The sequence below is a fragment of the Cnephaeus nilssonii genome (assembly GCF_951640355.1).
Source record: "Cnephaeus nilssonii genome assembly, chromosome: 5".
NCBI classification, from domain to species: Eukaryota; Metazoa; Chordata; class Mammalia; order Chiroptera; family Vespertilionidae; genus Cnephaeus; species Cnephaeus nilssonii.
Window position 1 is genome coordinate 78,065,175 of NC_137076.1, and position 26,809 is coordinate 78,091,983.

Here is a 26,809-nt window from a genome sequence, read left to right on the forward strand (position 1 = left end):
GTAAGTCTTCCTTGGTACCCGCTCCCTACACACACACACACACACAATCCCTCACCTATAGACCCAATGCTTCCCCACACCCACCTACATCCCAGCCATTAACAACAGACTATCCTGGAGTGGTGTTTATGTACCCAGTAATACTTCAATCAATGTTTGAGAATGAAGGAATGTGTATATCTATACAATAAAAGCCTAAGTGACTATTACGGTGGAACGACCAGAATGACTAGTTGCTATGATGGACACTGACCACCAGGGAGCAGATGCTAAATGAAGGAGCTGCCCCCTGCTGGTCAGTGCGCTCCCACAGGGAGAGTGCCACTCAGCCAGAAGTCGGGCTCACTACTGGCAAGTGCAGTGGTGGTGGCAGGAGCCTCTCCCGCCTCCGTGGCAGTGCTAAGAAGCAGCAAGCCGAGTGGTAAGGAGAAGTGAGGGGTAGGTGGTAAGGAGCAAGGAGTCCTGGACTGCCAGAGGGTACAGGCCGGGCTGAGGGACCCCCCCTCCCCAGTGCATGAATGTCGTGCACCAGGCCTCTAATATCTTAATAATAAAAGGCTAATATGCAAATGTCATCACACCATGATGCCGTGACGCTGGCCCCAGGGAACTTGAGGCCACGCCCCCCGCCCTGGTGCCGGGATATGAGGCTGTGTCCCCCGCCTGGTAGGGCTTGACAGGGGTGGAGCCGGCTGGTCTTGGTGTCACCCAATGGGGTAGGGGGGGGCTGGCCAGACACTTCTATTATAGAGAAAGGGCAAATAGCAATATTAAAATATTTCCTCTAATTAATTCCCTTTTAATGTGCACAAATTTCATGCACCAGGCCACTAGTGTGTGTGTGTGTGTGTGTGTGTGTGTGTATACACACACACACACACACATATATATATATATGTGTATATATATATATATATACACACATACATATATACACATATATATATAAATAAATAAAATGTGGCCCTACCTTCTTGAAGTCACAAGCTAAAATACATATACGGACATTTTAATACCAATTTTGCTTATAAGAAAACCAGAGCTGAGAGAGAGAGAGAGAGAGAGAGAGAGAGAGAGAGAGAGAAAGAAGAAGAAGAAGAAGAAGAAGAAGAAGAAGAAGAAGAAGAAGAAGAAGAGATCAAAATGACAAAAGTGAAGGCAGCACCTCCTACCCTGTTACATGTCAATGACTTCCTTTAATTGTGTCACGTAGACCATCATGATGACATTAAATACTCAAACTACAAAACTGGAACTCATCCTCCAAGTTTCAGCTTCAATAGTATGTATGTACTTAAAGAATAACCTACCACCATTTTCAGCAAGCAGGGTCTGAGCCAGCAGCAGCCACGCATGGAAGGACAGGAACAGGTAGCTGATTCACGAAGGTCCTCACTATGTCTTAACCCCCAGGAGAACTCGGGGGTGGTTACAATGCCATCAGGAGATTGGCTCTCTGGTGTGCGTGGGAGAGACCTCTGAGGACCAGGCTTAATCCCAAATGGTCAGTGAGCCAACTCAGACACAGACGTCTATTTAGAAACTATGATGACGTTTTTTAACAAATAAAAATACTAGTGCCATTGAAAGCCTCTCAGGATTAACCTGTTTCTAAAAAGAAGGTTTCATTTTTATGGCTCCTGTGAATTAGCAGCGTCTTCAGGCACAGTCTCTCCCATGAACGAAATCACTGGATTCAGACCAACACCGCACCATTAGCCTGATACCCATTTTACTATTTTTTTTTTAACAAAAGCAACCAATGATTATTTGGGTCAATTCCATTACAATCTTTTTTTAGTCTGTCTTAGGCAATTTCAAACAAACAACAAATTTGATAGAAACAATTTCTATCACCCCAATCAATTCAGTTCCCAAAGTCAGTGAAGTAAGACAGCCAGCTGGCCTGGTAGAAATTGCAAGGAAAAGGAGACAGCGTTCCATGAAATAGACAGCAAGAAATAGTGCATCCTTTACCTTGGTCGAAGGGCTTGCTGGGATTCCAGTTCCTGAAATAATCATCCTATATAAGGGAAAAATAGAAAACAAAGGTCAGAGTTCAGGAAGCTGCTCACATACTGCACTAAAAGCTGCCTTTCTCCGCACCTCCCCAGACACAAAGGAAAACAATAGGCTGAGAAACCTTTCCCCAAACAGACATTAACGTGCAATCAATGATATCAATTTACTTTCCCAATTCTTGTCTTTCCAACGGTATGGATGCAACTCTGGGAAGGGCAAAAGCATCTCAGCCTCGTGTGGAAACAGCAGCGCTCTCCTCAGTGTGACAGAGAAACCGAGAAACCTTCCAAAAGCGCGAGGTGTGTGTGCTATCAGTTACACCGCAGGTGCGGCCCCGCTGCGCTCCTGACGGACTAAGCCTCTTTGTTTGTAAGAGCTGATAATTCAACTGTCAACATTCCTTTTACAGGGAGACGTGCAACTTGTGTGCAGTTCCAGGTTTGCAGCACTCACTAAACCTAAAAACAGAGCCATTCAAATGCCAGGATTAACCACAGGCCTACATGTAGCTTAACACCATTTGTTCTCAGTGTGTTAAGATAACAAAAACAAAGGCCGGCCAATCTGGCTGATTCATAACCATGTCTTCCTTGCATGCAGCTGGTATCGGTCTGTGCTCCGAGGCTAGACACTCCATTACTTTAAAATTGCAAGGGTCTGGGTCACTCACTTCTTCATACTTACACATAATCTATTCCCCACATCTAATAACCCTTTCCTTCCAAACCACCACTTTCTACTCTCTCTCTCCAACCCCCAGCACCCACCCCCCCAGGTGTTAGCAAAGCGAAGAAGTTCAGAAGTTGCAGAGGCTTCCCCTTTGTATATCATCCTCACACAATTTTTAGGGCATGCCCCCCCACCCCCGCCTTTCAGTTAATTTCCTCCTGACTGTACCCAAAGTATTTGCCGTATGTGTTTTTGGAAGGTACTCTGAATGCTGCAGACATTTTTCAGCAAGTGGTCCAAAACGAGGCCTCAATTTCTCTTCCAGAGAAGTTAATTTACATCAAAGTGCACAATTAGTTTAAATTATTGTCCATGCTGTCTCCTGCTGCAGTTTATCTCTGACACCATCTCCTGTGAATTGTACTGGCCTCTATGCTGTGCAATTACCTGGCCTTATTAGATCCTAGTTGAGTTCACCTAAGCCCTTAAATAGATTTTAGGAAACTGGATTTAGAGTAAAACCAGAACATATTGCTTCATGGGCAGTGATTCCATTTTCCAGAGCATGAATAAACATGAACAGGGTCCTCTGGATGCTGGCGACTCACCATTAAATTATTTTTAACTCCAAGGAATCGGTCCCTTTTCCTCTGACTGTACTTTGTGGCATCCCTGGCCATCTCACCCATCTGGTTACGGAGTCTGTCGGGCTGCACCCTGACACCACCGAGAAAGCTGAAAGCAGCCCGCCTGCCTCCTCTCTCCACCGGTGATTCTGAATCTTTGGAACTGTGTGCTTTGAAACGCAGCGGCCAGTGTTAACGGATTCTAAGGTAAGGGCTGGCTGGTAAGTGGAAAATGTAGCACCTCATTTCTCCGTGTGATGGCCAGTGTGCTCTGAGCCCTAGCACACGCATGGTGCCAACACGTTCTGCTGCTCACAGGGAGGAGGAGAGACAGCCAGGATAAACTCATCTTCACACTGAAGGCAAAAATAACAAAACGTCCATCTCTCCGACTGTGGTCCATCAATGCCCCTTCACACCCAGAGGTCGGTGTCCAATGGCAACGTGGAATCTGTGACTGCTTCCTACTTGAATACGCTGTTCTAATCCACGGAAGTCCTTGGGAACTTAGGGCGTGTGTCTGACATGTCACATTCTCTCCGATGTCGAAGGAAGGTTTGAGAAAGCCTCAAAAACTGAATATTCCCTACTGATTTCAACACGCTTTGTAACTTGGGCGGGCTGTGAAGCCTGCTTCCGGACCTTGTCACTTCTCCAGGTTAACCGTAATTGCCATTTTTACACATTTCTTGGGGGAAAGTCATAGTTTTAAATATAAAGGCTGTAAAAGCGGGTATCTGCATTAGAGCATTTGAAACCCATTGAAATGTAATAACCCTGCCTAATTGCTGCCAAAATGTGAAAGTGCACCTTGAGTGAAAGCTCATTATGCAAAGTGAGTCCTTCAAACAGCCCCTGCTCTGCAAGGCCACGCAGGGAGAGGAAGTGATGCCCTGCATCTGATTGCTTTTGCGCTGCCTTCGGAAAGTGGGTTGCCAAAGCAAACACCAATGAGCCAGGGGCTGATGAAACCCTGGGTGTAACTGCTTCGGCTGCAGCGGAGAGAGAGACCCCAAGCGGGGGCCACGGGAATGGACACGTGGGAAGCACTCTGGGTACCGAGCCCACTTGGGGTGTGGTCAGTGAGCATGGAGGAGGGGCTTCTTGGTGGGCATTCTGCAGCAGGCCTGAGTATGAGAAGACTGGACACACGGAGCACCCTTCCACACTGCACTAGCTGGTCTGACCGGCCTGCACACAGGGCAAGTCCAAGCAGGCCAGGGCTATATCCATCAATTCACTCTGCATGGCGGTATTTCTGGTGAGGCAGCTTCCAACCCCATGTGGAAAAGGCCAAGGATAGAAGAATTCCTCTTCCAGGGCTTCGCCTCCTGAGAATGTATTCATCCCTGAGTCCAACTCAGCAATCAGATGCTCCAAGGACTCAAGGACAGCTGCCTGTGGCCTGAACCAACACTTGCCCTGCCAGGCTGGTAGTTTCCCCAAGACCTAACACCCAGAGGCAGCACCCAGCCTTTTTCTTATTTTCTATCTAAATAAAAATATATGGTGTATATTTTACATTTTCCTAAAACAGAGCCATGACTTCCCACCCTGTTGAAAGTCCTATCAGTTTTCTGACAGGGACAATTCCCACCCTGGGAAGGAGCGTGCCTGCCCGCACACCATCTCAATGCGGTACTGTATCACCGTGTGTTCCTGCTACATGAACCCCAAAGGCTACTCGGATCCTAAAAAAGCGCAGGGCTGAAGGGGCCCTGGCATCTGATCCCCCTTCCAGCCCAATAATGTTATGGTCTATAAAAATGCAGATAAGCTAAAAAGCATGTCAGATGTGTTAGATCAAACTTGCCAGGAAATGTGTTCCTGTCTGAGTTGACCTCTTAACTGGTGATTTTATCATCTGGTGATGAAGCTTTTAAAAATGACTTGCAAGGACCTCAGCAACAGTTCATTTTTAAAACATGAGCCTAAATAGAAAGACACAAATCTACATACAGTAATTTCTTCAATTCAATTACTCCCATTAGTGAGGGCCGGCAGGACTGAGGGCTGGCAGTGCAGCCGCACCTGGGCAGCCTGGGGGCCTCCCCGTACAGTCGCTAGGTCAGGCCTCTACTGGGAGGGCAGAGAGCAGCCTCCCACCAAATCCGACCCATACGAGGAAAGGCTGGTCCCACTTCATGGTGCCACTGCATCGATGGAAATTACCAACTGTTAAAATCTGGGAGAACCTATACATGTAAGCCGTCTCAAACTTGAGCATAGTGACTTATGTCTGACATTATGAAATATCTCAGGGCAACATAAAGTCGCAGTAAGAAGGCATAAAAGGTCAGCATGAAGGCCCTGGCCAGGTAGCTCAGTTAGTTGGAACATCGTCCCGGCACTCCAAGGTTTTGGGTTCAATCCCTTGTCAGGGCACATACAAAAAGCAACCAATGAATGCATAAATGAGTGGAGCAATAAATAGATCTCTCTCACTCTCTCTAAAATCAATCAATATATGTTTTAAAATAAAGTCACAGTAAGGAAGTGACAAATCATTCCATGTCTAGATGAGGCAAAAGGAGGTGGTTCTGGTGGTGGAAGAATGGAAGACTGGGAATGATCCAGGCCCCAATTTTTCTGTTAATCTTTCACAACTGATCGATATAGATAAAACCATATTTCTCCATTTATTTTGCTAAATAAATATATTTCTGACATAGTACTGAACCCTGTGAAATTGTTGGCATCCAGTAACTCTGGGCTTTCAACTACTTTAGAGATAATTCATTTTGATAAGCATTCATGGAAAGGAAATCTGTTTAAAATATATACATATGTAACACATTATTATTACTATATTATATTAATAAGAATGTTTATCAGTACATAGTTTAATAGATGTATGTACATAACTATTCATGTATGCCAAAGAACATTCTATTCTATAAAGCCTTTTGCAATAAAACCTTTAAGCCTCCCTAATACCAAATGAGGCAAAAACATTCCTGCTATAATTTGGGTGATTAGTCCCTTTATCATAGATGCTCATGCCCAATGGGAAGTCTATGGTTCCAGCCCATTTTGAAAGGGAGCCTGGATTTCTCTCCCACTGTCCCACAGCCCAAATGGCTGATGCCATTCAGTTCGAACATTCCCCAGGGCCTTGCCTTTTGAGGGGTGCTTATCGCAGCTTAGAGATTGTCACAGCCACCTCTGAGGAACAGATGGGGTGGCAGAACCCAACGGAAGCCATTTTTGAAGTCTAGCTGCTTTATTCTTGCTTCTTCTGAAGGTGATGTAATATATCATCTACCTTACACCTTCAGATACTACAAGTCAATGATGCTTAGCTCACATGAAACATTATTTCTCCTTCATAAATATTTTAGCTACGTTTTTTTGAACCCTGCAGTTTCATCTGAATATTACCTGAGATAATACAAAATACCAGCCTAGAAAATAAATGGGAACCTCATTTGTCTCAACCAGGAGTGAGTGACAAGCACACAGCAAGTCCTGGCTGAATTGTATAAAATATAAGTAAGCTGTGCCAGCTTTAGCATCTCTGTATCCCTGGGAAGTCCCATAGCTATTACTGGGTGTGTGTCCATACAGGTGGGCATATGCTGTACACACACCCTAAATCACTCTCCTCCTGAGTAGAGTGATTCTGTGATGAATTGCTCTGACATTTTGTATAAAGTCCTGCAGGCCTCAGACAAACTGATTCCGAAAATAACAATGTCAGTTGCTCTGCTCTCTCAATAAATAACCCACCAGTAAAACACGGATAATAACTGACAATCATACTTGTACTGTAACTAATGAGAAAAGATAAAGCAGCAAATGGACTGTTTATGTGCATTTGATAAATTGCAGCCCCTGGATACACCAATGAAAAATAAATACATGCGTGCTGGCTCACTGAACTAAAACAAATATTTACCACTGAGATTTAGGATTTAGAATAAAATTTACATTTTATTCAGCAACCATTTGGATACTATGTCTACATACATTTGAAAAGGCAAACACATACCTCAACTTCCTGAGTACGAAAGCATTATAAATGAGAGAGAAAAAGAGAATCACATCAAACAATAGGAAGGAATGTGAACATTTTTATAATTGCATTAAATTGTCATGTTATCATAACATTAGAGAGGTCATAGGCAGATATTTTCCTTAAGTCACTGACCATCATTCCCTTGAAAAGGTCCCATCATTCACTATGTCCCTGGGAAAGAACGTTAGGTTATGGGGAGGAAGACCGGAAGTGGGGAGAAATCTGAGTGTGCTCTGGTGACTATGTCATTACTGTAAAACAGCTACCAGAATTATGGTTAATCCATGATTAGTGTCTATGAGAGTTACAAATGAACAATTTCCTGTGACATAGAGTGATATTCAATAAAAAACCCAAAATGACGTCAGAGGTCAACAGTAATAGACCTTCTACATTTCGGCAAATAAATTCTTTTGCCTTGAAGCTCCAAAATAGTTCATAGAGGTCTAAAACCTGAGAAAGACACAGATTTATGGTCTCAAAAATATATGGTGTCCCCCAAAATGTATACACATACTTTGAATAATTATAAAGTGTTTACTGAAATACATTTCATTTTCAAAATTGAGCTATCAGCTGGTGAAGTGTGCACACATTCTGGGGGGACACCTTTTACGTAAATGAATGAGACTGTCATGGCACCTCCAGCCAATTTAAAGATTATAATCATCACAAAGAGTTCCCCTTCCTGGGGACTGTCTGTCTGTCCCTGTCTGTCCATCTATGATGGGGGTGGGGGAGTGACCCACTGACTTGTTCTTTTCTCAAAGAGAAAAACTGAGTCTGAGTTTTCTTCCCCAAAGTATGCTTTGCATGTGGCTTTTTCTCCCGGGAACATGAATGGGTATAAGATGCTCCAGTTGTCCACTGACTGAGACCAGGGGTGTCTCCCCAGACTAAAAGCCCATACCCCCGACCTCATTAGCAGGAGGCGTGAATGCAGGACTGGGAGAGCAGTGGTTCTCATCCTTGGCTGTCAAGGGGGTCAACACCAAGGCCCCACCCAGGAGAGGCTGACTCAGTGGTCTGGCTGCGATCTCCATAATGGGGTTTTTTAAAGCCCTCAAATGATTCTACTGTGCAGCCTCACTGGCTAAAGGAAGCCACACACTAACCCAGTCACAGTGACTTAGAGGTGATGGGGGGGGATTCAGACCTACCACAAAAAGCAGACCAGGTGCAGCCCGTCAGAGGCCTTCCCCCCAGCTCCTGGAGCTTCCAGAGTTGTCTCCATCTTCCACTCCCAAGCCTGCCATCCCCTGCCCCCCACCCCACCCAGGCTTCCCCAGCTCAGTTCACCCAGCTGCCCATCTAGAACCCACATCTCGGGCTGATCCTCCCTCTTCCTTCCCTCTGCCACCCAGACAATGACCAAGTCCTCTCCCTCCTGGACCTCACGTCTCCCCTGGTTTGTATCCACAGCCTCTCCCTCAGGTCAGGCCTCCACAGCTTTCCCTAGGGCCACTGCCACTGCCATGTGCCCGAACCAGCCTCTGCCTCCCTCCAGCCCTGCCAAGCTGTTCACACTGCTCCCACGGTGACAGTCTGCCCACATCACATCACACCCTCGCTCCTCCACCCCCACTAAAACACTCGAGTTGTTGACTTGTCTCTCCAGCTCCCAGACTAAGGCCAAGCCCAGCAGCAGCTCCCAGGACCCTGCGTGGTACAGTCTCTGCTGAGCCTCCCCGTCTCCCTGCACCCACAGGCCAGCTCACAGGCTCTCTCAGGCCTCTGAGACTCTGAACCTGCTGCTCCTCCTCTGCCTGAATCTCCCTTCCTCGGCCTCCTTGAGTAATTAAACATTCACTGCTCTACCAAATCCTGATTCAGATAGTGCTTCCCAGGGGCAGCCTCCCTGTCCCCACTCCCTGCCGCCTGGGGCAGCTCTGCTGTGCTGTCCACAGCCCCTGTGGTTTCCCCCACAGACACTGGCCCCCCCACTCGTCAGGCACAGTACTCCTGCAACTCACCACCCAGAAGGCCAGGGGCTGGGCATCTTCACCACCAACCCCCCGGGGCCCAGCACAGTGCCCACTGTCAACTGGTACTCAGTGAGCAAAGAAAACAGTTCAAGCTCTGCTACTTTTTTATGCCAGTGTCTTGGGCTACAACTCCCCAACTACTTCCCCTCTGAGTGGAAACCTTAGTCCTCTGTGACCTGGAGGTTTCTGAGGAAAGGGATGGATGACTCCCTTAGAGTGACCTCAAGTCCAGCAGGAGCCAGAACCTGGGACCAGCCGGGATGAAGCTGGAAGGTCTTAGAAGAACTGACCAAGTTATGCAGGAGGAGGACCGGCAGACCTCGGCCCAACATCCTCACCCCACATCCACTAGGGCCCTCAGCCCCCAAGGAACAAGCAGGCTCTCTGACCTGGCTCTCCATAGCTGAGCTGGAATCTGATGCAAGATTCAGGACTTGCATCAAGTTCCGGTTCAAATAAAAAATTTAAAATCAAACTAAGTAATAAAAGTAGTAGTAACATTAATAGTAATCATATGGTAAATCATAGTAATAATAGCAATAAATCATATGGTAATAATAGCAGCTACCATTTTTGAATGCTCAAAGTGTGCCAGGCACTGTGCTAAGCCCTGACTGTGTTTTATTTCCTTGAACCCTTACAATGACCTTCTGAGATAGGCACAAACAGCACCCTGTGCGGTAGCTGGGAAAGTGAAGCTGAGAGACGAAATCACTAGTGAGAAGCAGGACAGGGATTTGAACTCTCAGTTTTGCCCAACTCCAAAGATCAGGCTCTAAACACCACACACCGCCTCCATGGCACTCGATGAAGAGAGGAGCAGCGAGACTGTATTCCCTGGAGAGAGGACATGGGTCGGCTGCCCTGTGATGATGTTGGCAAGAGATGCCATGGGACAGGAGATGAGCACATAAACCAAAGACCTCCCAAGAAGTCCTCTCTACCACTGCCATGATTTCGTATCTCGCCTCAGCTTTCCCATCTGTGAAATGGGGGACAGCAACACCTGCCTCACAAAGTCTGTGTGAGACTAAACAGCTAAACCACCTGTCACGTGCCTGGGTCTTGGAAAACAGGCAAGACACCTGACTCTAATCCACCCAGACCCAGGTGACTTTCGGGGCTTCAGAACATGGCCCTCAGCCCTGTGGCAGTGGCCCCAGGAGCCCTCTGCCTTCATGTGCTCCTGGCTGAGCACTCACCCGTCCGCCACCAGCACTCCCTAAAGCCCCATTCAAAGTAGAACATCCAACGCTGACATCAAGGCACAGCATGGGGGAAGTGGTGGCTCTGGCACCAGCTGCCGCTCTGGGAACTACAGCCACAGACTCTGCATGAAATTTTCATTAGCTGCACAGCTAGGACTGCTTCAGGTCCTCCCAGCTCTGTCATTCAGCCTCTGCTTCAAGGGAACATCTGGGAAGGGTAGCAATAAAGACTCGCTTCACTATGTCCCTGAAAGTATCCTAGCAGTCACCCTGCCCACCCTCCTCTGTATGCTGAGGCCCTGCCCTTGTACCACTCACACAGCAGATGCTCTCCTCCCAAGCACTGGGAATAAATCTGCTCAAGGTCTTTTGTCCACTTCAAGCCAATGGTGTCAGGATCGGAAAGTGCTCATTTGACATTTCCCCATAGTGAGAGGTAGCCAGTGCAGGGAACACTCCCTAGCCACAAGCCACCACTACAATCACCAGCAAGGCTTCCATGGAGAACAGTGGGCACCCCTCTCTGAGGCATAGCCATGGTGAAAATCAGAACTCATCACAGGAGCCAAACACTCCCCGGAGGCTGACTGAACACTCTCCACAGGTCCCACTCCCACAGACTTCTGGGCCGAGGAGCACTGGGCCATGGCAATGAGCTGCCTTTCCTCTCACTCCACTCGAATTTGTGCAACTCAGTGACTGACATAACAGTCTCTCACTCCCAGCACTGCCAGAGAGATGACTGGTGGACTCAGGAGACTTGGAGAGACAACCACAAGGCTCCACGCTTGGGAAGCTGCTCACCTGGCCCTCCTGGAGGCTAAGTCCAGAGGGTCATAATAAATGCGAGAAGTCCTCAAAAGGTTGAATGGACTCTTTCAGCAGGGCTGAAAGTCTGCATGTTATTACCTGCTGCTGGCAATTGCCCCTACCTGATGGTCCTTTACTGTTTACCAAACCTTACCTTTGATATGTATATCTGCTTTGCTAAAGGGAGAAATGTGTGAATAAAAAGCCCTGGGTCCGGAGATTCACAGAGCCCACTTCACTAAAAAGTGGAGCCTCCCCTGGCTCCCCCATGCCTCCCAAATTTATATTTCATGTCTAGTCTCTCAATTCATTAATGTCTCATCCCTTCTCCAGATTCCTGAACCCTTGCAGCTACAGATAAGACCCCAGCATGGCCCCTTGGTCCAGTAGATGATATAGTTATGTCATGTGACTAGACAGAGAGCCCAGAGGGACAGTGGAACTGTCTTCATGCAAAAAGCAATGTGTGTGAATTCCCCACTGGTAATTCTTCCCCCACTACCAGGAGACTCCATGAACATCTGGCTGTCCTCTCCCCTTCAAGGGAATTTCTACAATCTGGACGTGGTCATTTATGGCCTGGGGCACCCAGAGAGAGTGCAAGGCTGAAGCTGCCAAGAGGCTTGAGGATCTTAATGACCCATGAGCCAGGCTGACTTATCTGTAAGCACTGAGGAGTCACTGGAGGGCTTACGTGGAGGTTGACACTATCAATTGGTATTTTCTGAAGGACTCTAGGCTGAGTATGGCACAGATTAGAGGAAGCCACATGCAGCCACGGACACAGTGAAGAAGTTCAGTCTACAGATGCACAATGATCACTGATGGAACATTTGTTATATATCTTCCCTGTGCTAGACAAAGATACAAGTAGCACCCAGCCCTTACACTCTGGGAGCCACAGTCTGACTAGGGGAGAGAGATCCTGGAATACAAGCCGATGAAGCATAATATTACTTGGTAATGTGGTCATTACAAAAAATAAAAGTTACAGGAACACAGAGGAGGAAGCCACCAACTATTCCTGAAAGCCAGGGCAGATTCTACTGAGATTCTATTGAGGAAGTGGGACTCAGCTGGTCCTGAGGAACGGAGTTTTCCAGGAACGTGTGGTGGAGGGGACAGGGCCCTGCAGGTGGAGGAACCAGCACCAGCAGCTCATGAGCCTAGTCTTTGCTGCGACAGCCCTCAGCTCAAGCTAAAAGCAAAGAAGCCTAAGTCCAGGTGCAGCCACAGAGACAAGATGACAGGAGACACCGGCCAGCTCTGCTCAGGATCTTCCAACGCTCCATCACCACAACACTCAGTCTACCCTTTGCTCTGGAACTAGGAAGCTCCACAGCTACTGTAGCTGGTCATTGGCATCATTACAAACTGTCCGCTCTGGCTGAGCAATGCCACTATGTCTAGGGCAGCCACACTGACCCATGTGTAACATGCCAGGGATGAGACCCCATCGGCAGGGGTTGCCATGCCACCTATGAAGGACATGTGTGAGTCATTAGGGACCACAAGTGGAACAAGCTAGTCTGTGTGTGTGTCCTTCTCTCCATCCTACAGGGACATAGGCTTGCTGCACCTTTACTTCGTTAAATAATTAAATATCTTTCACTTGTTCTCAGCTAGCTCCCTGAGAACAAGGGCCATGCCCTGTGACCATGCCTGGGAAGCAGGACCCTGGAGGTCCCCCTCCCAATGCCTGCTCACTGGTAACAACTAATCGCCTCCTGTTCTCACTGAGCCTTTGAAGGCCCCATTCTTATTTGCAGGGAACAGGTGTAGGGAGTGGAGATAAACAGCCAGAATTCCCTGGTACTCATCATTTAAGATCAAAAGCCCCCAGAGGGAAATTATCAGGTGAGATCATTTATATGGTAACAAAACACACATGAAGAAGGATATACTTATTTCTTGTGGAGGAGCATACAGCCAGCAGAAGCCATGTAATACTTTTATTGTTTCACTTTCTTGTCATTTATTATTTGGGGGAATAACAGGAATGTTAATAATGGAAGTCCCAGCCAGCTCTAAAATTCAATGACTCTAAATATGTCAAATAATAAATCAAATGTGCCAGAAAGCTCTGTGTAAATAAAGTAGGAGCAATTTTCACAGACTAGCAAGACTAGAATGTGCTGGAAGAAACCAAGGTAGACAGAAGCAATAAGCTGCTTTTGCTTTAAATGTGAGCACCTAATAGGAACACAAACCATAACTAGGTCCTAGATCTTTATGTCCCTTTCCTATTAACTAACCTACAAACATTAAAGAAAGAGTCTAGCCGGGTTTTTGCACATGATGTCCAGAGCGACTAAGAGTGAATTTCTTGGGGAAAAGTTCCTTAGATCAAATTCTTTAGTCAAATTAGCTTCTCATAAATATTAGAGACTCCTAGAAGAAAGCCATGTTCAAAAACATGGGAAGAAAACAGAAAATCAAGAAGTGTAAAGAGAACCAAAGATGCCTAATGACTGCTTCATCCACTCCATAACCACACTCTCTGTGCCCAGCCACCTCCCCAGAGGCCCACAAGGAAAGAGGGAGCTGCCACAGCTACCACCACGCACGGAGCCAGGACAGCGTGGCTACCCAGGAGAGCGTGGGGCTATTCATCAAAACTGTTCTTCCTATTTAGTCAGTTGCATGGTCACATCTTCTAGGTACCTCAACTATCCTTAAATATTGCCCTTGACCCAACAATGTAATAAGAAACAGTGCAGAAAAAGATTATAGAAAAATCAAAATGGTCATGGTTATCAACAGTTGGGGGAATATGAGAATTTTCTTTCTGCTTCTAGCTTTTTAATTATTTTTCAACCTTTAAAAAATTAACATGGATTATTTCATGTATTTGTATGTTGTCTCATCCATTTACTCATTCATATTCATTCATTCACCCATTCATTGGAAGTCCCATGAAATAGGGAACATGAAGACAGCATTACCCTAACATTGTATTAGGGAAACACTAGACCAGAGAGGTACAATCATTTTTACATGCGAATACACAGCACCAAAATCTGCAGTAAGATGCACACAAACAGCTTAGATCAGTGGTCGGCAAACTCATTAGTAAACAGAGCCAAATATCAACAGTACAACGATTGAAATTTCTTTTGAGAGCCAAATTTTTTAAACTTAAACTTCTTCTAATGCCACTTCTTCAAAATAGACTCGCCCAGGTCATGGTATTTTGTGGAAGAGTCACACTCAAGGGGCCAAAGAGCCGCATGTGGCTCGCGAGCCGCAGTTTGCCAACCACGGGCTTAGACTGAAGCAAGTGGGAAGTGAAAAGGAAGAGCTCCCTGAGCCATGACCTCTAGGACAATGACTAGAAACGTTCCCGGGCAGCTGGATGGAACCACAGACCATTATTATTAGCCTGTTTCTGGGCTGGCACACAGGGCACCATTCATTTATTCCTTTTGTCCTGACACTGCTGCTACCCTAGTAAGGAATGAGCGATCTGGAGTAAGCAGGGGGTGATCTTCAGCTGACTCACTGCGCACAGCCATGGCCCCTGCCACAAGCATGCAGAAGGGCCCAGAGCTCACAGTAGAAATCATACATTTGTCCACAAGGCGGTGACAGCTCCTGCTACAAACCCAAATTGTGGCTCCATTTAATAAGGCATCCGAGGCTCAGATACCTCATCTGATTTCCCAGCAGGACACACACATCAGGGCTAGGATTGCAGACACCTTGTCAGGGCTGCCTGCTGGAACTATCTGGGAACAACACTGCATGGGTTACTTTGGTGTTGTCCATCAAAGCCTCAGATGTCCATTTCTCACACCGCTCTTTTCACAAAACTCAGCTCTTAACCCAGCTTGGAGCTGAAATCAATGGTTCTGCTTCCCAATCTGAAACATAAGAAAACATAAATGCCTATGGCAGTTTTTTAACTGGTAACTTCTCTTGACATTGGCACACCCATTGCTTAAATGATTCTGGGCAAGCAATTCTATCTCTGCAAGCTTCCGTTTCCTTGCCTGTAATATGAGGGCCATGGTGCCTACTTTACTAGGATTACTGGGAAGATTATTTGAGACATATATGCAAAATGCCCAGCATGCAGTATGCACCAAAAATGGAAACTGTATTTTTAAATTGACCTCAGTGTACTAGTATCTCCTGCTCTAAGCTGATAACAGAGTTTTAAGCACAGACCACTAGTGTCGTCTGGATTAGGATATTTGCGATGCTGCCATCCGGACTCTGCAGAGACTTTTAAGAAATCTAACCTGGGTGATGGCTGCTTTGGAAAAGCAGCAGCCACTGCTCTGTGTGAAAGCGTAAATAAAATGCCACTTAAGTAATCACATTACTCACAGCTCAGGCATGTGATCCAGAGCTTCAAGCAACAGCGTGTATGATGGATTTCTCATTACCTGTGGCTGCCACTGCAGTCCACCCAACCAGCTGAGTGTGCTGGCGGGAACATCTACACCAGCGCCCGATGGGACGCACACTCCTGCTGCCAGTGGGGACAGACTCCACAAGCAGGAGCTGGTGCCTTTGTAATAAGGTGGTAACACAAACTCACACGTTTGCCTGCGGAAGAGCTGCCAGGTTCTAAGTCAGCCATTAAAGGTCCCTTCCTGGCCCTGGCTGGGTAGCTCGGTTGGTTAGAACATCCTCACAATACATCAAGGTTGCTAGTTTGACCCCAGGTTAGGGCACATACAAGAAGCAACCAGTGAATAGTAAGTGGAACAACAAATCACTGCTCTTCTCTCTCTCTCTCTCTCTCTCTCTCTCTCTCTCTCTCTCTCTCTCTCTCTCTGTGCATGTCTCCCTTCCTCTCTCTCTCAAATCAATTTTTTTTAAAAGTCCTTTCCTCACCTCACAGGGCTCCCTGCCAGGTAGGGATGGTGCCTCTCAGATGCTATTGCAGCCTACTTTTGCCTGGGCAGTGCCCAGTACCACACCAAGCACCAAAGGTAACGCTGCACCAAATCCACTTCCTTTTGGGGGAGGGAGGGCTTTGAAATCCCAGGAGTTTCCACTGACTAGAGACACCGTGAGAAGTGCTGATAATTAACAAGGGATATGCTAGGTCCTTCGACCACTCATGCTCTGGATAAATGCAGAAGCTCTAGAAAAGCCCCTTCAGAATTCAGCTGCAAGTGCCCTCCACAGACATGGGTGTCTGCAGGGCACAGACTGAAGTAACCCCAGGAAGGACATAAGGGCCAGTTCTCAGTGTTAAATCGAGGTTCACCGAGGCACCTACTGCCTTTTCGTGGGGATGGAGCTCCCTACACACGGGTACTCTGACTGAGGCAAAGCTTGTCCTCAGAGACTCAGCCCTTCCGGCCCACCAGGGCTTCTGTGCCCTCGTGGTTGTCTCCCCTACGCTCGCTCATCGATACTTGCTCCTGGACCCTTCCTTCAGAGCCAGGTAAAGTGGACCGTGCCAGCTCCCAGGCCACTCACATTCAATAAAGGATCCAAGTTCGAGGTGACAGAATTCTGACAACAGAAAAGGTGAGAGACATGTGGGGAGAGGGCTTTGGCTGACCCCTGAATTTATGATCCACCTGTCAGCTCAGGTCCAGGCAACGATGAAAGGTGAGGAGGATTAAGAACTGGTGGAGAGAGAAAAGGGGAATGAAAAGAGTCTGCAAATAGTCTTGAAGGGAAGAGATACAGTGACCAGGAAAATGAACATGGATGACGTAAGAATGTGCTCAATTACAGACCTGCAATGGACTCAGAGGGCAGTAAAGCAAGGACTCAGGTCTTAGGGGGGTGCTGGTCCCCATCATTTTCTAAATGGAGTTCAAAAGACAGTAACTCAAGCCTGTGTTGAACCTATGATGGGAAGCAATGAATGTCTTTTGAGCATCTACCACTAGTCAAAGCACTGTGCTCTCAGCTTTATGTTGAATATCCCTCATAATCATCACAATGGCTTTGCAAGGATGGCAGTATCCACTACATTTTACCATTGAGGTGGCTATGGTTCAGAGAGGTTAAGTAAATGGTTCCAGGTCACACAGCAAAAAGCAGCAGATTCAAATCTAGCTCTGTTAGACTGCAGAGTACTGGCCTCTTTCCACACCATAATTGCCCAGCCCCCAAGGTGCCCAAGCACCTCCCCAAGTTCTGGACTACCATCTCCCAAAGGAGGAGCCCTACAGCACCAGCTCAGACCAGCTATGGTTGAATCAGAGCTGGTATGTGAAGAAATTATGACTTCTCTTGGCAACTGGTAACTTCATTCTTTAGAAGGAAAAGGCCCACCCTTGACAATGCCCCGGGAAGCTGAGCCTTTAGGGCTAAGAGATGGGTGAAGCCAGAGTATGGAAATAGAGAAGAAAGGAAGTGAGATCCCAGGAGGAACATACTACACCAGACCTCTGCGTGGTGGCCAGGATGGAGCTGGGCTGGAGGACAGAGGATGAAGCAGGAGTCTCACCAATGAGACGTCATTCGCATTCTAAGTGAGCCCGCCTGCTGAGGGCACCAGTCTGCAGTGTGACCTGTGAGCCACCCCGACTAATATGCCTCCTCCCCCAGCAGCAGCGTGAGCCCAATGGCGGCTTCTCGGCACTCGTCTGAGTGAGCACACACTGTGACAAACCCGGGTCCACCTTACTAAATCAGGTACAAATACGCTTTCGGTCCCTGCTTGCCTTCTTGCTGGTCCTTGCATTCTCCCACACAATTATGCCTGAATGGCTGGACTGGAGAGAATACTGAGTAAGTTATGGACACATCCTGGACCACAGCTCCCCAGACCTTTTGTGCTTATTCATGCCGTCTCTGCTCTTAGAGGACCACATTATTCTTACATCTCCCGCAACCACCATCTACCTGGGAACATAAATCTTCCCACCATAATGGGAACAAGTCCCGTAACAACAGTGGCAGTTCATTACCAAGCCGTTTGGGTTACGTTACTTCCAAGAAAATAAATAACTGGTATAAAGACTGCCAGAAAAATGCTCTACCAATACTCAGCCTAAACACAATGATTTATTAGAAATTATCGAAAGCTACCCACACCTGGGGCAACCATAAGCACCCGTGGTCCTCAGTGGGTTATATACTGAAAGGCGGGAAAAGCTGTAAACCACAGAACTGCTACCGATTTCCCTTCTGAGCTAGTGTCCACTGGAGGCCCGCCTTAGCCTTCTTGGCTGATCTTGGTGATGGATCCTTTGGCACCAAGTGCTCAGGCAGGAGGAACCCTGGGGAAAGAGCTGTAACAGATGAAGAGGGGAACCCCTGTGTAGAGCTGCCACCCAGTGCCAGGTGGGGCTCAACCCTCCAAACTAGGGGTCGGCAAACTTGTCTATAAAGGGCCAAAGAGTAAATATTTTTGGCTTTGTGGGCCCATACAGACTCTGTCACACATTCTCCTCCCTTCTTTAAAAATGTACAGAATATTCTAAACTACTGACCTCAGCTGGGTTTGCCCGCAGGCTGTTCACTGCCCTGCTCTGAGCAGACCACTTCTCATGCTCTCCCCCATCCTATGTGGTGGATGCTGTTTGTCGTCCCATTTTAAAGACAAAGCGAATGAGGTGCTAATATGTTAGGGATCACACACTTGGCAAAGCCAGGCAGGATTGAAGCCTCGGCCCACTGGTTTTCAAAGATCATATACTTCCCACTATATCTCATGCCCCAGAAACACTCTAAACTCAGCAACGCTCTTTTCAGCCAAGAGTGAATTTCTAGGATGGGTAAGAAGGGGTGCCAAAGGAACCAATATCTGTTGGATGTCTATTGTGTATGGAGCCCTAGCCATGGACTTCACATGTGAGAGCCCATGGGTTCGCCATGGGTGGTCACACAGCCTGCTCACTGTACAGAATGCCTGGTCAGGAAGGAGGGGGCCGAAGTCCCACGTGCACTGCTGCATCAACCACACCCGGGAGCAGGGCTGCACCCACCAGAGAGGACCCCTCCTTGTTTCTCACTAATTCCCCAGGGTGGCTGCAGCAGGCCTGCTGGGTACCTCCTGGGGATGGGGCAGGATGTGGGAGGAGCCTGCAGCCTGCAACAGTGGAGACAGAATAGAGTCAAGTGTGTAGACTCACAGAGTAAGGTGGCAAGGCAGCCAGTGACAAGGCATCGGGGCACCAAGCCTCAGTCACAAAGGAAAACCAAACTCGCCGCCACCCCCAAGTCTCAGGATGGAGTTGTGCAGTAAGGAGAAAGACCGCTGTTTTACACACAGTATGAATTAATGGGCTTCATTACTCCAAAAGGTGGTAATGGTGGAAAATGGGTATTTGAAAGGACGATTTACACAAGTTCTATTGAGATCAATGGACATTCATTGACTCTCTTGTTGATCACTTACCTAAGAGTTTATTAAAGGAAGCCAGGAGCATTTCCCTAACATCTTGAGGTTTATATGGTATAGGTTCCAGCCTCAACAAAAAGAGACTCTTATCCAGAAAGCAAAATGGGCGAGACCCAGTGTGACTGCTCTTCAGGGGCTCCCCTGCTGGCTCCTCCCCCAACAGTTCCCCTGACCTATGCCTCCTAGGCCATCACCACTCCCCATTCCCAATCATCAGGAGACTTTCAGATGTCGTGATGTAAACTGTTTCTGCCCAGAGTCCCCAGCAGAAGACGGCGGGGCCCAGCCCTGAGACTGCCAGGTGTGCCATGCCCCACACTCCACCTCCTGGGCACAGACTTTGTGGTCAAAACTTGCAAGAGGCAAGCTGAGCCACATGCTGCAGAAGGTGCTGCAAACAGGGACTGGCTCTGCCTCAGCGCTTGGCGACACTTCCACGAGAGACAGCGCTGGGAAAGGGGGCCCATGAGACGTCCTTTCTCTTACACCCTACCCAACTGGAAAAAAATACACGTATCCGTGTCTTCCCGAGACTTCAGTGGGCAAAAACTTAGTTAAATTGTTAGAGACTAGTTAACCAGTGAACGAAACTGTTTTTCCCCCTCCTTTTTGCACCTCCAACTCTAAGGACAAGACTGCTCTCAGTTGCCCCTTAAAGATTCTGCACTTGTCTCTAGACAGACACTAATGAGAAGAGAAAGCAAATTGCTCTCAGCAATTACTAAGCTCTGAACTCCCTGAACAGCCCATCTTCATGCTGCCACTGCGGTTATGTCCATGGACGGCTGGCTCGGGCTAGGGCAGTCATTCCCATGGCCCTTGCAACTGCTAAATTGTTCAAAAGGCAACGTGGAAGATTACCCAGAAAACAGCTGTTTATGCTTTAGGGGTTACCTACATGGGGAGAGAAGCAATGGGCGGGTGGAAGTCACAAGCCATAAAATTGAGAAAAGACGATTTTCAAGTTAAAAGTAAAGGGAAGTCCCTTTGCAAGAGGTAATCAATAGTCAAGTGGAAGCACAGGAAGGCAAGACCCTCTGGTTAAGGAGAAAAGGAAAGTGGCAAGAGTCACCCACAAATGACAAGGCGCTGAGCTACACCAGTCCCTGAGGGACTGAATTCACCACTGCTATGGCCCTCGGAGCACAGAAGGGGCCTCCATCACACAACGAGAGGGAGCCAGGCCCAGCCCCCATCCTCTGTATGCTTTTCTGCTTCCATGAACAAGGCTCCACAATGTACAGGTAGCTTCTAAATCAACTGTGGTAAATTGTGCTACTCAAGGCACAGTGCTATTGACACTCTGAAAGAACCGGTAATGGCAGCTGTCACTCCCTTAAACCAGGAATCTAAGAGACTTGGGAGCCCTTGGACATATCCCACCCTAACTTTGTCCCAAGTCTTGACAATAAGCTGCCCACAATATAAAAAGCCCAGCACAGAGGCCTGAGTCCTACTCAGTGCTTCCCCAGTGAGTGTCGTATCTCCCCAACCAGGGCCATCTCCCACCCTCAGAGCTGTGAGGATTGGTCAGTGGCCTAGAAAGGAAGAGTCTTCAACCAATGAGTAAAGAGAGGATCTGGAAGCTGAGAATCTAATTACTGACCTCTCCTAGGTTTGCTGCTCAGCTTGGACATCAGGCTACACTGAACAGGGAAACCTGGACACATGATAATTTTTACAAACATAAGTCTAGGCCGCGTTGTTGCTAAGCCTTGAAGCCACCATATTTTACCTAAAACTTCTAGGTCCTCCTGATGGCACCAGGGAACAAGATGCAATACCTTCTAGAATGAGGAGATATTGCACAACTTTAAAAGGAGACAGCCTCGCTGATTTATTTCTGAGATGGAGAAGTGGGGAAGGAGAAGCTACCCAATTTTTCACCAGTTCTGAACTTTTGGTAGGAGGAGGCCTGAAATGTGGTGTGACTGGCTTGATCCAATTTGTAAAGAGCAAGGATGCATCTTCGCCAGCAGGGCAGTCAGACAAAGCCCTGAGCTCTGAGCCCAACAGAGCCCACTTTGAATCTCGGCTCCCATTTTATTGACTGTGTGACCTTGGAGGTACAGAACCTCACTTTCCAATCTATAAAATGAGGTTGTTAATGGGCCAACTTCATAGACTTTACAGAGTCTAAATGAGATAATCTGTGGAAAGTGCTTAGCCAAAAGACTGACTAGTGCTCATAATGAGTAGCCATTAAAAGTAGAATTATTTTTTAATAAATGATTCTCATTTATGTGCATTTTAACCCTCAATTCCTCTTCTTTTTCAAAGCCTTCCCATCATATTACCATTTTAGGAGAAAAAAAATTAAAGGGAATGTTTGATTGGCCTGTTGCTTTTCTTTAAAACACAGAATTCTCTGGTTCCACAGTCTTAAAACAGGTCTAAAGAGTCAGGGACTTAGAGTCTTTAAAAAAGAAGAGAAAAAAAACAAAAACTCTAACATGTAAGCCAGAGGCAGAGGTGAGGGCAGGTACTTCTGTTTTATCATTTAAAAAGCAATTCAGGAAGAAAGACCACAGGGTTCCCAGCTGGAGATGTGTTGGCTGAAGCCAGAACAAAGCCACAGAGAGCTGTACACTCTGCTCAACAGAAGCAGGAAATCTTATTTCCTAGATGTTGCTTTAAAATATGTGAGGGAAATGGTTAAGCAAAGGAGAAACCTCATAAAGCATCGTCCTCATCAAGAAACACCATAAGGAGAGTGAAAGAAACAAACCACAGAGTGAGAGAAGATACGGGCATGAGTTAAAACCAGCAAATGGCTTCCACCTAGAATATACACAGACTGTATACAAATCGATAAGAAAAAGACAACAGTCCAATTCAAAGGGACAAGAGAGTTGAACAGGCATTTCACACAATAGGATACCCCTCGGCCGAAATATTCCACCAGAAGGGCTAATCTACAAGTAGGTTTACAGTTGTGAGTACGTGAAACACAGAGTTTATTCCTGTATTGTTACTTTTTAATTATTGTATGATTTTCCACATGAGCAACTGTAAGCCTCTCTGTGTTAGCGATGACCAGGCCCAGGGTAGGAAAAGTAGCCGAGGACCTGAACTCGGATTCACTGCTGACAGGAGAGTAGAAGTACAGCCACTTCAGAACACTGCTCCACAGATACCTCCTGACCCAGAGACTCCACCCCAGCAACACACCCAACAGAAATGAGAACAGATTTACAAAAAGACACAAACAACGATGTTCATAAGCAGCAACACTCAAAAGGACCCTCACTTGAAGCAACTCAAACGTGCAGCCATAGCCAAATGAATGAACTGGGGTCGGTTCACACAGGGCACCGATCTGTTCTCTCCGCATGACTCTATTAGGAAGAGCTGGCTGGGAACGTCCCCAGAACATCTTCCCAGACACACGGGAAAACCGTGTCTGAGAATGCAGCCAGCGTGTCAAGGAGCTTGCAGCCAAGAGGTGGAGAGAAAGCGGGATCGTGCCCTGGATGCAGCCCTGCCTGACTTTCAAGTTATGTGGAACAGAAGTCGGCTTTCCTTAAGCTAGTCTGAATTGGGTTATGTTCCCTTGCAACCATAAGAGTCTAACACAGCAGAGGTCTCTGAATAAGGGACCATGTAGGGACATTATCCAAAACAAGTGAAGGCAAACTGGGCGGGGGGGAACGGAGGGTTAGGCCAAGCAGTCTGAATTACCTCTAAAGAGGGTTTCAAGTGGGAACCCATCTTAAGCTAACGCCCCCGACCCTTGCTCAGCTTCCAGGAAAGAAAGGCAGTATGTTCCGTGAGAAAACTGTGCTGTCCCCACGCACTGGGACAGGTAAAGAGAAGGAAAGGTGGAGGGGAGCCCGACCAAAATGCTGGGGCAGCTACCAGGGGTGCAGACATGACCGGAAGCAACTGAGCCACCCATCCTCTTCCAGAGCAAACCGCTGTCAGAACGCAGTCCTTCCCCGGCAAAGCTGAATGCACGGCCAGGCCTCTCGACTGCAACTGAATCTCCACGGCGTAATGAACGCTGACCCATCTTTAACGAGATTTTCCTGCAATTTTAATTCTGTGCAAGACTCAGCCAGTAAGGAAGAACAAAATGGCATTTTACTACCTGTAGATACACACCTTAACTTTTAAATCCCCATCTTCAGATAGGAAGAGGAAATTAAATCCATAAATCCACTGATTTATCGCTGCACACACGCACACACACAGCGAGCAGCGACAGTGAACTCCTCGCAGGCTGTTTCCCCAGAGTCGCTGCTGCAAACACAGTGGAAAATCCAGACTTGGAATGAGAAATAATTTCATTTTAATCTTGTTTATCTTCTTGGTCTAGGTATCCCCTGTGGCCACTGCCCATCTGGCACAATCCTGTAAGGAAACTGTGGCCACTGTTATTTAACTGAATTCTCTGATTGGCTTGTGGGTTGTTTTTTCAGTGTCTACTATAGGCCGTTGGGTATTAGGCTTATTTTTCATAAACAAATCTAATAAGCCAACACAGAGGGCTATTCATTTCAGGAATATGTTGAAATACAAAAAAACACCATGTAGACAACTATTTTTAAATATATTTTTATTGATTTCAGAAAGGAAGGGGGAGAGAGAGAAAGAGAGATAGAAACATCAATGATGAGAGAGAATCATTGATTGGCTGCACCGAGATTGCAACCCGGGCATGTGCCCTTGACCAGAATCAAACCTGGGACCCTTCAGTCCCCAGGCCGATCGATGCTCTATCCACTGAGCCAAACCAGCTAGGGCAGTGGTTGGCAAACCGCGGCTCGCAAGCCACATGCGGCTCTTTGGCCCCTTGATTTTGGCTCTTCCACAAAATACCATGGCCTGGGCGAGTCTATTTTGAAGAAGTGGCATTAGAAGAAGTTTAAGTTTAAAAATTTTGGCTCTCAAAAGAAATTTCAATCGTTGTACTGTTGATATCTGGCTCTGTTGACTAATGAGTTTGCCGACCACTGAGCTAGGGCATATGAGTGTACATGGAATGCATCTGGAGGAGCTAACAACCCAACAGATTAGTCTCATTTCAAGTGGACCAGGAGGAAGGCAACAGACTCGCCAAAGAGATATGCAATTAGTAATATTATTCTGCAATTCTCATCATCAAAGCATCTTAGGATGTTCAACGTGACCTAATTAATTCTGACAATGCCCGTTAGAGACGCAAATTGAAAACTTTAGCCTGCACTGGAATTGCAGAGGGAATGGTTAAGAGTGATCCCCGGCCTTGCCTTTGAAAAGTCTGACTTAGAAACTCTGTCACAGGGCTTAGAAATCCCACCCCACCCGCTCCCCAGTGGCTGTGATCAGCTCACAGAGGTGCAGAGACAGCATTACGAAACGCCACCACAAGGAAAGGCATTCGCACCTCACCACATACCTGGAGGAGAGCCCAGGAGAAACAGGGGTCTGCCCTGCCCCAGACGGCACTGCCCAATAGGCCTTTTGGTGACGATGGAAATGATCTGTCGTCTGCACTGCCCAGCACAGTGGCCACATGTGGGTAATGAGCACTTGAAATATAACTAGTATGACTGGGGCATTAAATGTTTAATTTTATTTTGCTTCAATTAATTTTAACTTAAGTGGCCACACGTGTCTATTGGTTTATTTATTGAATCATGTAGCTCTAAATGGAACAGCAGCATTTAAGGAAAAAAATTGGAAGTTAATTTGATTAGATTAGACCATATTCCTTTCTACCTTTGGCTTCTCAGCAACTCTCCTCTCTCTCCCCCTACCCTTACCCTCTCAAATATATATGTATATATATATGGATGGTCTGAGTGCTTACTATTCTCAAAAATTCTATCAGGTAAGTTTTATGTTGGAGGAAACTGAGGCTCAAAGAGGCTAAATGATGTGCCCAAAGTCCAAGTCATAGGACTACATAGGACAGAGTCAAGATTTGAACACACATCCTACAATGTCAACCCCATGTTGTTTCCGTTACAATATGCAGCCTCCACAATAAATGAGCTCGACTTAAAACACAAAGAAAAGGTAACAGAATTATCAACTCCCTTACCCTAAGCTCCTAAAATTGTAATGACTTTTTACATATCAATTGGCATCCCTATGTAGGGTTCTATAGATAAAGAAACCCAGCATCACAGAGAAAGATAAAGGTTCCAGGGCCAACCACACACTGCAGAACTTGACCCTCATTGCTTCTCCTACTCTCCAGCACCCCCTTGTGTTCACTCTGCTCCTTCTGTTACAGCAACCTAGCACTCTCCTGCCTCAGGACCTTTGCACTAGCTGTTTTCTAACCCGAAATGTTCTTTCTTCAGATACTGACATGGCTTAGTCTTTCTTGATATTTCTGCTCAATTATCCTTTATAAATGAGTCCTTCCTTCACTATCACCTTTTTATAAATTCCTCTTTTACCACCACAAGCTACTACTCTTGGTACTGATTCCCTCCCTTTCTTTTTCACTGTAGTATTTATCAGATATTTATTGTCTGTCTGCCTCTGCTCTCCTTGGGACTTAAGCTACATGAGGAGAGGAATACTATCCTGTTTACTGATACTATCCCACCCCTGGTCCAAAGGAAACATGCAGTAAAAATACTCTGAATTAGTACATAGATATACAGCAAAAGTTCCCCAATACTTTACAATACACATCTATATCCCTTGCAGTTATCTACACTAATAAAAGAGTAAGATGCAAATTGACCATACCTTCGCGATGCCCACCAGCCAATCAGGAGTGAGTATGCAAATTAACCCAACAAAGCTGGTGGGTTAATTTGCATACACAGGCGCCAAAGCGGGCGTTCCACACCGCCCCTGGCTGCTCCGGGCCTCTAGGTATCGTGGGAAGGCGGAAAGGCAGCTCCCGGCCAGAGCGAAGGCTGTAACAGCAGCCAGGGGAAGGAAGGCCCATTCTTGCATGAATCTTTGTGCATCGGGCCTCTAGTAAATCAATAAATGTTCTTCACATAAACCTACTCAGTTGTCACTAGCCCTAATAGCATCACCTCCACAAAGTATTATATCTGCCCCTACTCTCTACCATTCACAGAAATGATCATGTCTGTATTTCCTCACAACTCCTGGATCCAAGGAGCTCCACCACAGGGCCAGCCAATGACTCATACTCGACTTCTTTCATTTAAGAAATATAACTCCATTATTTC

The 26,809-nt window shown here is 46.8% G+C and overlaps 1 protein-coding gene across 1 annotated transcript in view; it reads right to left on the bottom strand.

The window, feature by feature from the left end:
* SPOCK1 (SPARC (osteonectin), cwcv and kazal like domains proteoglycan 1) overlaps positions 1–26,809 on the bottom strand; it is a 471,580-nt gene that overhangs the window by 256,703 nt on the left and 188,068 nt on the right. Inside the window, exon 3 of the mRNA XM_079772660.1 lies at positions 1,978–2,023. Within this exon, the coding sequence (XP_079628786.1) occupies positions 1,978–2,023 (46 nt within the window). The remainder of the gene's footprint in view (positions 1–1,977; positions 2,024–26,809) is intronic.